The sequence below is a fragment of the Cornus florida genome, unplaced genomic scaffold, assembly GCF_030987335.1.
Source record: "Cornus florida cultivar Cherokee Brave unplaced genomic scaffold, ASM3098733v1 CherokeeBrave_3.0.0_Hap2_Chr07, whole genome shotgun sequence".
In the NCBI taxonomy this organism is placed as follows: domain Eukaryota; kingdom Viridiplantae; phylum Streptophyta; class Magnoliopsida; order Cornales; family Cornaceae; genus Cornus; species Cornus florida.
The window spans coordinates 4,235,419-4,247,969 of NW_026775577.1; the positions used below are offsets into that span (position 1 = coordinate 4,235,419).

The 12,551-nt window shown below is 34.0% G+C and overlaps 2 protein-coding genes across 2 annotated transcripts; both read left to right on the forward strand.

Moving 5' to 3' along the window:
- Nucleotides 1-5,297: 5,297 nt before the first annotated feature.
- LOC132267418 (metalloendoproteinase 2-MMP-like) lies at nucleotides 5,298-6,457 on the forward strand. The gene has a single exon (XM_059768581.1). The coding sequence runs from the start codon at nucleotides 5,342-5,344 to the stop codon at nucleotides 6,311-6,313; it is 972 nt and encodes a 323-aa protein (XP_059624564.1). The 5' UTR covers nucleotides 5,298-5,341; the 3' UTR covers nucleotides 6,314-6,457.
- Nucleotides 6,458-10,277: 3,820 nt separating this feature from the next.
- Nucleotides 10,278-12,335, forward strand: LOC132316113 (metalloendoproteinase 2-MMP-like). Its single transcript, XM_059814624.1, has 2 exons — nucleotides 10,278-10,571; nucleotides 11,907-12,335. Exons 1-2 carry the CDS (start codon nucleotides 10,278-10,280, stop codon nucleotides 12,333-12,335), a joined length of 723 nt encoding a protein of 240 aa, XP_059670607.1.
- The last annotated feature ends 216 nt before the right edge of the window (nucleotides 12,336-12,551 follow it).

Consider the following 12,551-nt stretch of genomic DNA (forward strand, 5'->3'; position numbering starts at 1 on the left):
CTATGACTGCTAGCCAAGCAATACAGCAAAATGAAGGTTTCCAATACTCCGTCAGTTTTGTGGTGGATTGTCATCCGCCAACTCTTTGCCATGACCTGAAAATGTTAAATAAATGGGGTGAGCAATTTGCTCAGTAGGTAGTACTTAAGACACGCTTCTTGTGTCCCCGTGAATCCATACAAAGAATAGAGCAATAGGAATAGGGATCAAACTAAGCCGGGGTAATACAATATAACAACCAATCTCAACATAGACAATGATGCCATGAAATGCAATGCATGTCGATGTCTCTCCCCATTTTAATCATTCAAAACCATCACTTTCAAACAGTTAATATAACCCGCACTTTGGTGACCCTGCAGCGACACAAGAGAAGGATTGGCTAGTGTCCCTGACCCTTGGTACCCCCGCGACGTCATTTTGGGCCCAGCTAGCTCAACCATGCTAGGGCAATCTCCCTAGTTCCCTCTAGGCTATATTAACCCTCCGGCCCTTTGGTACCCCCGCAGTGATCAGATTTTCATAAAACATTTTAATCAAACTTCTTTCCCAAAATCCCCCTTTTTTATATCAAAACAATGTTTCCCTTTTTCGTGCCCAATGTTGATGCATGAATGCATCAATGCCATATCTATGTCCATCATTCTACAACCGACTCAAATTTAATTAACAAAGCATGGTTCATAAGAATTTCCAAAGAATTTACAACATGTGGTCATACAATAAAAATCTAGCATGATAGGCATTTGAAAATCAACACTTAAGCATACTCTTCACATAGATCATTCAACACACATAATTACACAATTGACCAATATACACAACAACTAAGCAATTGACTAGATACTATACAAATTAAGCATGCTAAACAACCATTTATGAGAAGATAACTCACAAAAGTACAAGATTGCATGGATTAAGGGCCCCTACCTTAAAATTGAGCAAAATCCTTAAAATGGGTCTCCAAATTCGAATGCACAAGGGAGTGCCAAAATTGAAATTGTTGGTATGGATACGAAGGTCTTGTCGAAGGCTTCGTTTTGCCGCAAACGGCTTCAAAAAACTCCAAATATTGAGAGAGCAATCTTGATTTGAAATTTGGAACTTAAAAGGAAAAGAAAAATGAAGAAGAGAAGGGGAGAAGAGAGAGTTACAGGAGATTGAGAGAGTGATGAGAAACCAAGTGGTCTCTAGACCACAAAATGATAGTGGTGGGTCCCGCCACCATTTTTTTTGACTTTTCCTTTTTTCTTTTTCTTTTAATTTTACACAACTTTTACATATAATGCACCACCACACAAGTACTATATGAATCATATAAATTAGAATGCACAAATGCAAATAGACCCAACCATAAAACGCGAAAAGACAAAAATACCATTGCACCAACGAATTTCCGAAAAAATGAAAAATGCAGAAAATTGGAAACATCACATACACTCTCATAGACTATTGTACAATGGAAACTGAAAGAAGAAAACACACTGGAAATACTTGAAGGTTCTAGACTTGATTACTCTAAAACTCGATAATTGTTATTTTGCGTTATCAGGCTCGGCAGTCATTTCTATGATTTAATTGTTAAATTTATTCTATGTTATTAAAAGTTTGTTTATGGATCTTTTGGTAAGCTTATTTTATGTTTTAAAGCTTTTATGATATAATAACATATTTTGTTAGGTCAAAGTAACAATATAAATTGTTTTGTGGTCTAAAGTAGAAAACAGTCCATTTTAGAGAAATAATTGTGTAGCCTTTTCATTTGTAAGAAAAAAGTGATGTGGTCCCCCCATTTTCTTGATAAATTAAGAAGTTAACCTCATCTTATTGTAGTATTTGGGCCTAAAGCCCATGTATTAGTAAAAATCCCTAAATTTAAACTTAAACTCTTTTGTCTTGCTTTTGAAGTCTACGTACATTATTATAGTAAATCTCACTACACCATATCATTACTGCGTTTCCATTTATAATCTCTCTCTCTCTATCTCTCTCTCATAAATCCCCACCGAAACGAAAACACTCCAAATCCGACGATACTCCTAGGTTTTGTCGGGGACAACGCCATGACACAATCACGGATGAGAAGGCCATGTGCACAAACAACTTATGAAATCGTTAAAAATCAGAATCGATCGATGAAGAATGCTGTTTTCCACCACTTTGCTTCCACTTTGCTCATTTCTTCCACTAAGCTTGAGATTGCATCTTTTATGCTCTAATTCAGCTGAATTGACTTATTTTTCTTCTCTGTTGTCTTTATTCTGCACGACCAAAGGCAGCAATGGATGCCCATGGAGCTGCCATCTTCTCTTTCCACCTTTAACCTATTTTTCCTAAGTGAAAATCCTTCGGCCTTTGCATTTGTTGCTCGCCTCGTCGTGATCTACGATTACCCCTTATTAGAAACCATTTCTGGCCAAATTTTGAGTTTGGGATTTAGGCCAAGTTTATATTTTCATGGGGCTTCTTGGAGATTCATAGAGGATGCAGTTTGATTATTTAAGCATGATTTTAAGTTTGTTGATTGTTGTCATGTCTCTATTCAGTTTGAGCATGAAATTAACTTGTAATGTGATATTAGAATAGGCCTTGGTATGTTCTTTAACCTATGTTAATTTGAGAGCATTTGGATGAGTTTAAAAACCTAGAGATTTTAATTAAAATCTATTTAATGGCTCCATTGGCTTAATTAAGTTTTTGAATAAATATATGTTATGGCCATGCTATGTTGTTTATCACATATTAATTAGGGATCATTTGATTGAGATTTGAAACCCATTTACAATAATGGTTAATGCAAGAGGGCTCATTCACATGCAATTGTTAAGGAGTAGGTGGGTATATATATTGCCAATCACATACATATATTATCGACTAGAGAAAAAAGAAAAATTAAACCAATGTCCCCTCATTTAATAAAGATACATGAATATTCTTACTTAGAAATTTTTGGTAGATGGTGTTTATATGAAAAAATATTTTAAATCATACACTAATCTTCACCTGCGCATCGATGTCTTTGCAGTATCGAAAAGCATGAAAAATTAGGGCCTGTTTGAAATATGTTTTGATATCATATTTCTGATATTGTTCTTTAATTTTGGGCTCATATCATGTTTGGGACAGCTAATATTGGTTTGGAATAGTTCAAAACATATCAGATTTTTTTGCCCAAACCCATATCTCCAAATTGGTGATATTGTGTATTTTGGTACTATAACAGAGGAACGAAAGCAAATTCTGAATTTTCCAAAACAAATTTTCGGTATCAAATATGGTTCCAATTTCTACCCAAAATGCTTCTATATATAACAAATTGATTGTTTTGGTATTGACCAAAAATATAACGCCTAAAACATATACATGCCAAAAGGGCCCTAAAGTGTTTTGATACCAAGATGACAAAAATACCAATAGAAACAATGATATCATCTATCCTAATAGTTTTTAATTGTCACTTATTAAATAAAAAATTCTATAGCTACTCATTGTATAAGTTACTATTATACCACTTTATTTTGTTCTTAATAATCATGTTTTACTAAAGTTTACAAAATTTTGTTTAGTTAAAATAGTACTTTTGTTATTTATCTTTTATCAAGGTAATACTTATATATATCTTTCTCAAAATAGAATCAAATTACACAATTTTTTTTTTTTTTTTTTTTCAAAATTGAATTTCTATAGTTGGCCACTGACTGTTGGTCGTCTTCTTAGGCAAACTTAGAGTAGGAGTTACATTGTACCGTTTGGACTTTGGTTTATCTTGTCCTACCGTGGGACAAGCCAATGACCCTAGCGTGTTTGGTCAGGTGTGTAATACTAATAATATCAACTTGGTCTCCCTCTCAACACAATCAGAAATTTCTATAATGCAAAACACGCCAATGACCCCCGCCTTGAATGGTTCGGCATTCCATTCAAAATAATATGAAACCACCTAGGACTTCTGATCATCAAGCTGACCTTAGTATATTCCGTTCAATTTTCAAATATACATACATAAATATATATATATATATATATATATATATATACACACACACACTATTAGCTTCTATATATTATTTTTATGGAAAATGTTGAGAATATCTGGGTGGAGATACTATATGTTCCGAGGATGAGATTATCGAAATTTTCACATTGTTTTACACAAAATAATTTTTTTAAGAACCTTGCACAAAAAATACAATGATAAGTAATTACAGTGTCTTTTCAACACCAAGTGAGATAAATTATTAAATAATTCGGAACTATGTGATGGTCTCGGCCAATCACAAATTTGAAACTACTATATAATTAAATATCTGAATAAAATTAAGTGACATTCACTCTTTTATCAATTGCTCATTTGCATTACTCTATTATACTTCCATATAATTGAGATGGGGATTATCCTACTCTAACAGACTACCACCAAAAAATAATTAATCTTGAAATTTTTAATTTTCTGTCATTTCATCGCTATATAAATCTAACCACACTGGTGATGGCCATCAAAATTTACTAAATTTGTTACGTTGGAGTTGGGAACACAGCCACTGATAAAACAAAACTCAGGATTTATGTGTTTCACCCAATATCTGGGTTATGTCCAAGAGTAAGAAGAAAATTTTTAATACCGCACCATGCGCATAAACTTTTATTTTTTAGTTCTCGATGTACCCCACGACTTCCTTTCGTCATTAGTGTTCACTCTATCAAACCATTTACACCATACCATTTTATGATAACAACAAATTTCATGAGGATTTTTTTTTTTTCTTTTTAAATATGAAAAACTATACAGATAAAATTATACAAACAAGCACACCATTTTATCATACTTGACCTTCTGAAATAATAATAATAATAATAATAATCTAAACAAACAAACACTCATATTTTAGTTTGCCAGTCCTCAATCCTCGTTGCTAACTTGGGTTGTCCTACAATTTTTTCCTTCGATCATTAATTTCTAGTTTGGCGGTCCTCATTGTCCTTACATTATTTTTATTTTATTTTTGCCGGTGAAAGTTTTCCACACGTTTCTTTCACAATAATACAAATTGACCCCCAGTCTTCCTTCTTTTAATTTGTTGAATTTTAATAAAATAGTGCTTTGTTTGCATGAGACTACATGTGAACTCTAGTTCCCTTCAAATTGTATGCAATATTTAAGACACCCAAAGTCTACACCCAAATGACCCGTCTTAAGGACTTCAAATTTTTTGAGACCCAATTTTTATTCAAAATTAAATTGGAATACGCACTTACCCTCTATAAATTAGTACTCTTGGGGACTCCATTACATACTCAAAACAAAAACAAAGCCTTCTTCAGTTCTTGCAACACACTTACAATGGCCCCTAATCTCTCTCTTCTTTTAGGAGCTTTCCTTCTTCTCCTTGTCACCGTTCAGTCTAAAAACCACACGAAACCACCCGAAAAAGGCTTCAACTTCCTCCAGCATTTGGAGGGATGTCACAAGGGGCAGACAGTGAAAGGCCTTCATGAGCTCAAACGCTATCTCGAGAAATTCGGCTACTTGAACTATGGTACTACTAGTACTCATCATCATTCAAAGACTACTACTACAATGAGCAATCTCAACCATGCAAATGATGACGAGTTCGACAACCTCTTAGAGGCTGCAGTGAGAGCATACCAATCAAATTATCACTTGAAGGTCACCGGAAGCTTAGACTCCGAAACCATTCAAGAAATGATGCTCCCAAGATGTGGTGTTCCTGATAATATTGTGAATGCCACAAACTCATTTCCAAGCAGAAAAATGAAACACCCCAAAGTTTTCGACATGGTTGCTCAGTACACATTCTTCCCAGGAAGGCCGAGGTGGCCTCTATCAAAAACCCGTCTCACTTATAGCTTCCAATCCAGTGCACAAGTTGTCGGATTGCAAACACTGAGGTCTGTGTGCTCGCGAGCTTTCCAAAAATGGCAAAATGTGAGCCCATTCACTTTTGTGGAAGCTCCCCAGGGTGCAACCGGAGACATTGTTATTGGTTTCCATCGTGGTAATCATAACGACGGGGCTCCATTTGATGGTTCAGGTGGTACATTGGCTCATGCTTTTGCACCAACAAAAGGATGGTTCCACTACGATGCTGATGAGAATTGGAGTACTAATCCGACGAGCATGAACCAAATAGACTTGGAATCGGTTGCAGTTCATGAGATAGGGCATGTTCTCGGGCTTGGACACAGTAGAGATAGGAATGCCATTATGTTCGCCTCGTATTCTCATAACCCTATCAGGAGAGATCTAAATACTGATGACATCCAAGGAATACGCGCCTTGTACTCTTCTTAAGTACATGGTAGAACCTTGCGTTAATTAGTACTACTATATATATATATAAAATAAGCCTATATATGGTGTTTTCTTTTATGTTATTGTCATAATGTTGCTACTATGAGAAAAAGAAAATAAGTGAATACTGATGTTGAACCTGTACTCAACAAGAGTTGTACTTGCGGCTTGTTAACTTTTGTAAAAAAAAATTTCAATTTCAGTGGAAGTTATCTGCATGCATGAGATATATATATATATATATATATATATATATATATATATATTGTTAACTTATGTAATAAAAAATTTCAATTTCAGTGGAAGTTTTTTTTTAGTTAAAGAATTTCAGTGGAAGTTATTGTTAACTTATGTAATAAAAAATTTCAATTTCAGTGTAAAAAATTTCAATTTCAATGTGTAAAAAATTTCAATTTCAGCACTGAAATTGAAATTTTTTATTACATAAGTTAACAAGTCGCGAGTACAACTCTTGTTGAATAACTAAAATTGAAATTTTTTATTACATAAGTTAACAAGCCGCGAGTACAACTCTTGTTGAATACAGGTTCAACATCAGTATTCACTTATTTTCTTTCTCTCATAGTAGCAACATTATGACAATAACATAAAAGAAAACACCATATATAAGCCTATATATATTATTTTTCTCTTTGAAAGAAGGTTTTTATTCAAAATTACCAACTGCTCTTTCAGTCACACTTGGCATTCTCACAGTTCTAACTTTTGAACAAGTGCACTAATGTTGCAATTTGTTGTGATGAAATGTTTTATTTTAGAATATATGTAGGCTGGCTTTAGTTAGATATCCTAGCCTTTTCAGGAGGCTTGAAAACTACTTGAATAAAAAACAGTTTGAGAAAACTAATAATGTATTACAGAAATTGGCCTTTCATATGGGGTTTTTTTATCTTTTCTTTTTTTGATAGTCGGGTGTTCAGGCTTTGCCTCGACTAATACACGGGATTCATGCTAAGCATACATTCTTGATACATGCAGTTGTATTTTTTTAGTTGTGTGATTCGCCATCTTTTCAATGAACGTGTAATTTTTTTTTTTTTAAACAATATTATCCTCCTATCAATGGATTAGTGGCCTAACAGTATCAGCCCCTTCCCTCCAAAAAGGAGGTTAAGGGTTCAATAGTTAGTGGAGTCGTGTGTGTGAGTACAAATTATGAAAAAAATAATAATATTACCCTTCTCACCCACGAGAAAAAATCTCTTTTTCACATTGGATATGGCACAATAATAGAATGACACATATTGATGTTTTGAAAAAATGAATTTTACCAAATGCTGATGTGGATAAGGAAAAAATATTATTCATTTGTGCACAAAGTACCTTACTATTTTAGGTATGTAAATACTATTTTTGTGCACAAATGTATTACTCTTATGCACGCACGTATCATTTTTTGTATATGTCATCAAAATGATATGCACACAAAAATACTTTGGTGCACAAGTACTCTTCGTTAAGGGTTTTTTGCACTTTACCAAATATATATATATATATATATATATAGTTGTTTTACAAATATGTCCAACTCTTTCAAAAAAACAAATCCCACATCTTTTTCTAAAAACTTATTTATTCAAAAAAACAAATCCCACATCTTTTTCTAAAAACTCATTTATTACCCTAGCACTTAGTGAGCTTGAAAATAAATATAACTTTGAAGCTGCTTGTTGCCTGCTATGGCTTGCTTCGCCTGATAAACAACTTTCAGTTGTTTGATTTCAAAGTTATTGGGCTTCTTGGGCTTGATGGGGTTGGTCAGATTGGATTGTTGGGGGTTGGGCCTCTTATGAGGTCTTGTATTGTTTTACTTTTCTTCTTCTCTTGGGCCTTGCCTTTGTACATTATTCGCATCTGTATAATTGCTTGACTTTTTGAGAAAATAAAATAAAATAAATATAACTTATATTTTTTTAAAATTCATATAAATTTAAACTTAAACTCTTTTGTCTTGCTTTTGAAGCCTACATTATTATGGTAAATCACTACAACATATTATTACTGCGTTTACATTTATAATAATCTACATACATATATATATATATATATATTGCCAATCACATAAATATATGATCGACTAGAGCAAAAAGAAAAATTAAACTAACGTCCCCTCATTTAATAAAGATTTATGAATATTCGTACTTAGAAATTTTTGGTAGATGGTGCTTATATGAAAAAATATTTTAAATCATATATTAATCTCAATTAGCATGTCTTTGCAGTATCGAAAAGTGGCAAAAACTAGGACATGTTTGTAATGTTTTATGATATTATTTTTCCGATCTTGGTTTTTAAATTTGGGGTCATATCATGTTTGAGACGGCTGATATTAGTTTGGAATAGTTCATAACATATCATATATTTTGGTTCAAACCTATATCATCAAATTGGTGATATTGTGTGTTTTGGTACTATAGCAGAGGAACTAAAGCAAATTTCTGAATTTTCTAAAACAAATTTTCGTTACCAAACACGATTCCGATTTTTATCCAAAACACTAATATAACAAAAAAATGGTTGTTTTGGTATTGACAAAAAAATATAACGTCTAAAACATATCACATGCCAAATGGGCCCTAAAGTGTTATGATACCAAGATGACAAAAATACAAATAGCAACAATGATATCATATATCCTAATATTTTTAGTTGTCACTTTTTAAATGAAAATTTCTATAGCTACTCATTGTATACGTTTCTATTATAACTTTTTATTTTTTTATTTTTTTTTGAAAGGCTTTATACCTCTTTATTTTGTTCTTAATAATCATGTTTTACTAAAGTTTACAGGATTTTGTATAGTTAAAATGGTACTTTAATTTATTGTACTCTCTCTATCCCAAAAAAATGTCATGCTTTCTTTTTTGGTCCGTTTCAAAATAATTATCACTTTCCTTTTTCAACCAATATATTTTACATCTTTTTATATATGTTCTTACAATTTAAAATTTCAAACTTAAATATTCAAAACTTATAAAGACAAATTAGTAATTTTCCATGGAGACAAGGCATGTTCCACATGTCCTCTTAAAACTTAAATTGAGACAGAAGTAATATTATTTATCTTTCATCAGGTAATATTTATACATATCTTTCTCAAAGTGGAATCAAATTACACATTTTTTATTTTTTTTTGCAAAATTGAATTTCTATAATTGGCCACAAACTGTTGGTAGTCTTCTTAGGCAAACTAGGAGTAGGAGTTACATTGTACCGATTGGACTTTGGTTTATCTTGTCCCTCCGTGGGACACGCCAATGACCCTAGCGAGTTTGGTCAGGTATGTAATAATAATACTAATGATATCAACTTGGTCTTCCTCTCAACACAATCAAAAACTTCTCTAATGCAAAACACGCCAATGACCCACGCCTAGTATGGTTCGGCATTCCATTCAAAAAGTTATGAAACCAACTGGGAGTTCTGAGCATCAAGCTGACCTTAGTATCTTCCTTTCAATTTCAAATATATATATATATATATACACACACACACACACACAAATACAATTTTTTCCTTCTATCATTAATTTCAAATTTGGCGGTCCTCATTGTTAGCTTGGGTACTTGTCCTTTCATTTTTATTTATTTATTTATTTATTTTGGTGAAAGTATTGCACACGTTTCTTTCACAATAATACAAATTGACCCCAGTCTTCCTTCTTTTAATTTGTTGAATTTTAATAAAATCGTGCTTTGTTTGCATGAGACTAAATGTGAACTCTAGTTCCCTAGCTTCAATTTCTTTGCAATATTTAAGACACCCAAAGTCTACACCCAAATGACCCGTCTTAAGGACTTTAAATTTATTGAGACCCAATTTTTATTCAAAATTAAATTGGAACACGCACTTACTCACCCTCTATAAATTATTACTCTTGGGGACTCCATTACATACTCAAAACAAAAACAAAGCCTTCTTCTGTTCTTGCAACACACTTACAATGGCCCCTAATCTCTCTCTTCTATTAGGAGCTTTCCTTCTCCTCTTCGTCGCCGTTCAGTCTAAAAACCACCCGAAACCACCCGAAAAAGGCTTCAAGTTCCTCCAGCACTTGGAGGGATGCCACAAGGGGCAGACAGTGAAAGGCCTTCATGAGCTCAAACGCTATCTCGAGAAATTCGGCTACTTGAATTATGGCACTACTAATAACCATCATCATTCAAAGAGTACTGCTACAATTAGCAATCTCAACCATGCAAACGACGACGTGTTCGACGACATTCTAGAGTATGCAGTGAGATCATACCAATCATATTATCACTTGAAGGCATGGTTATCAAAATCGCGATTCTGAGTCGTAAAATTGCACGATTCTACGATTCAAAATCCAAAATCGATTCAAATCATAATAAAATCATTCAATGGGTAGAATTGGGTGTAGAATCAGTATAATCGGGGATATAATCGTAGAATCGTACGATTATACAGGATTCTATCGATTCTACAAATTTCATAATACACCGTCAAAGAGTAACCCCAATTTGTCAAAGACTAACCCCAATTTCATAATACACACCAGCAAAGATTGTTATTCAATCATGAATCCTAAAGGTTTCATCACTCTGACTGTACTACAGGTGAAGAAAATAGGGGAATTCACTGGATATTCCCAGAAATCAGATTAAAATCACATAAATAGGCAAAACATGGTACCTTCATCGCTGATCGTCAGTCGCTGGTCTTCGTCAGTCGCTGCTCGTCGGTCGTTGCTTCATCGGTCGTTGCTCGCTGGTCGTTGATCGCTCCCCTCTGGTCGCCGCTCGTGTCGCTGATCTTATCTTCTTCGTCGCTGCTCCCCTCTTCTTTATTGTTCCTCTTCCTTCAAAGACTTTAAAAGCAAAGATAGATACTGACGGAGGATTATTCAAATGTCACGTGCGAAAGAGACCACCGTGATCTGCCCTTCCTTCACAGACTTTGACCCAGAAACGTCTAGAAAGTATTAAATATTAAATAAATATTTTTTTTTGGATGGTAATATTAAATAGATATTCCGTAACAAGTATATATAAGATACAATAAAAAATAAATAAAAAATTATATATATATAATTAATTTATTTTTCAAAATATTATAAATCTAAATATAATTACTAATATAATATAGGAGTTAATTTAATGTAAAAAATATCTCTTAAATGTCAAATTTTATTCTTGATACGCTATGTTGAGGTTAAATATATTTGATGATCTGTTTTGGACTTATTTTTGTTATATTTTATAGATCTTGTTGTTTAAAAAGTTAGTTTCAATTGTTTTTTCACAATTTGGTAGAATCTTACGATTCACTATCCGATTCTACGATTTCGATTCTACGGAGACCAAAACGATTCTGCGTAGAATCCCGATTTTAACAACCTTGCTTGAAGGTCACCGGGAGCCTAGACTCCGAAACCGTCCAGCAAATGATTCTCCCTAGATGTGGCGTGGCTGATGTTGTCAACAATGCAACAAATATGAAACACCCCTGACTTTTCAACATGGTTGCTCAGTACTCATTTTTCCCGGGAAAGCCGAGGTAGCCTGCAACAAAAACCTGTCTCATTTATAGCTTCCAATCCAGTGCACAGGTTGTGGGATTGCAAGAACTGAGGTCGGTATGCTCGCGGGCTTTTCAAAAATGGCAAGATGTGAGCCGATTCACGTTTGCGGAAGCTCCGCAGGGCGCAGACAGGGACATTGTTATCGGCTTCGATCGCGGTAATCATGGCGATGGTGATCAGAATGCATTTGATGGTCGGGGTCAGACATCTGCTCATGCGTTTCCACCAACAAGAGGATGGTTCCACTATGATGCTGATGAGGATTGGAGTAGTAATCCGAACACGGACCAAATAGACTTGGAATCAATTGCAGTTCATGAGATAGGGCATGTTCTTGGGCTTGGACACAATGAAGATCTGAATGCCATTATGTATGCATATTTGTCTTATGAAACTATCAAGAGGGATCTGAGTGCTAATGATATAGAAGGGATACGCGTCTTGTACTCTTCTTGAGTACATGCTAAAACCGAGAAATTATTGTATGAACCAAGTCCACCATCAAATTTTCCTAAGTTGGTGGAGTACACCAATTAATTTTAGACGGATGGGATAAAAAATTATTTTTATATTCAATTTGCCACGTCAGCGCAACTGGGTGAAGAAATTGACGAAGAGAAACAAAGAGACGTTTTCTCTCTCTTCTTTGCCCAAAACCGGTGTTTAATAGTG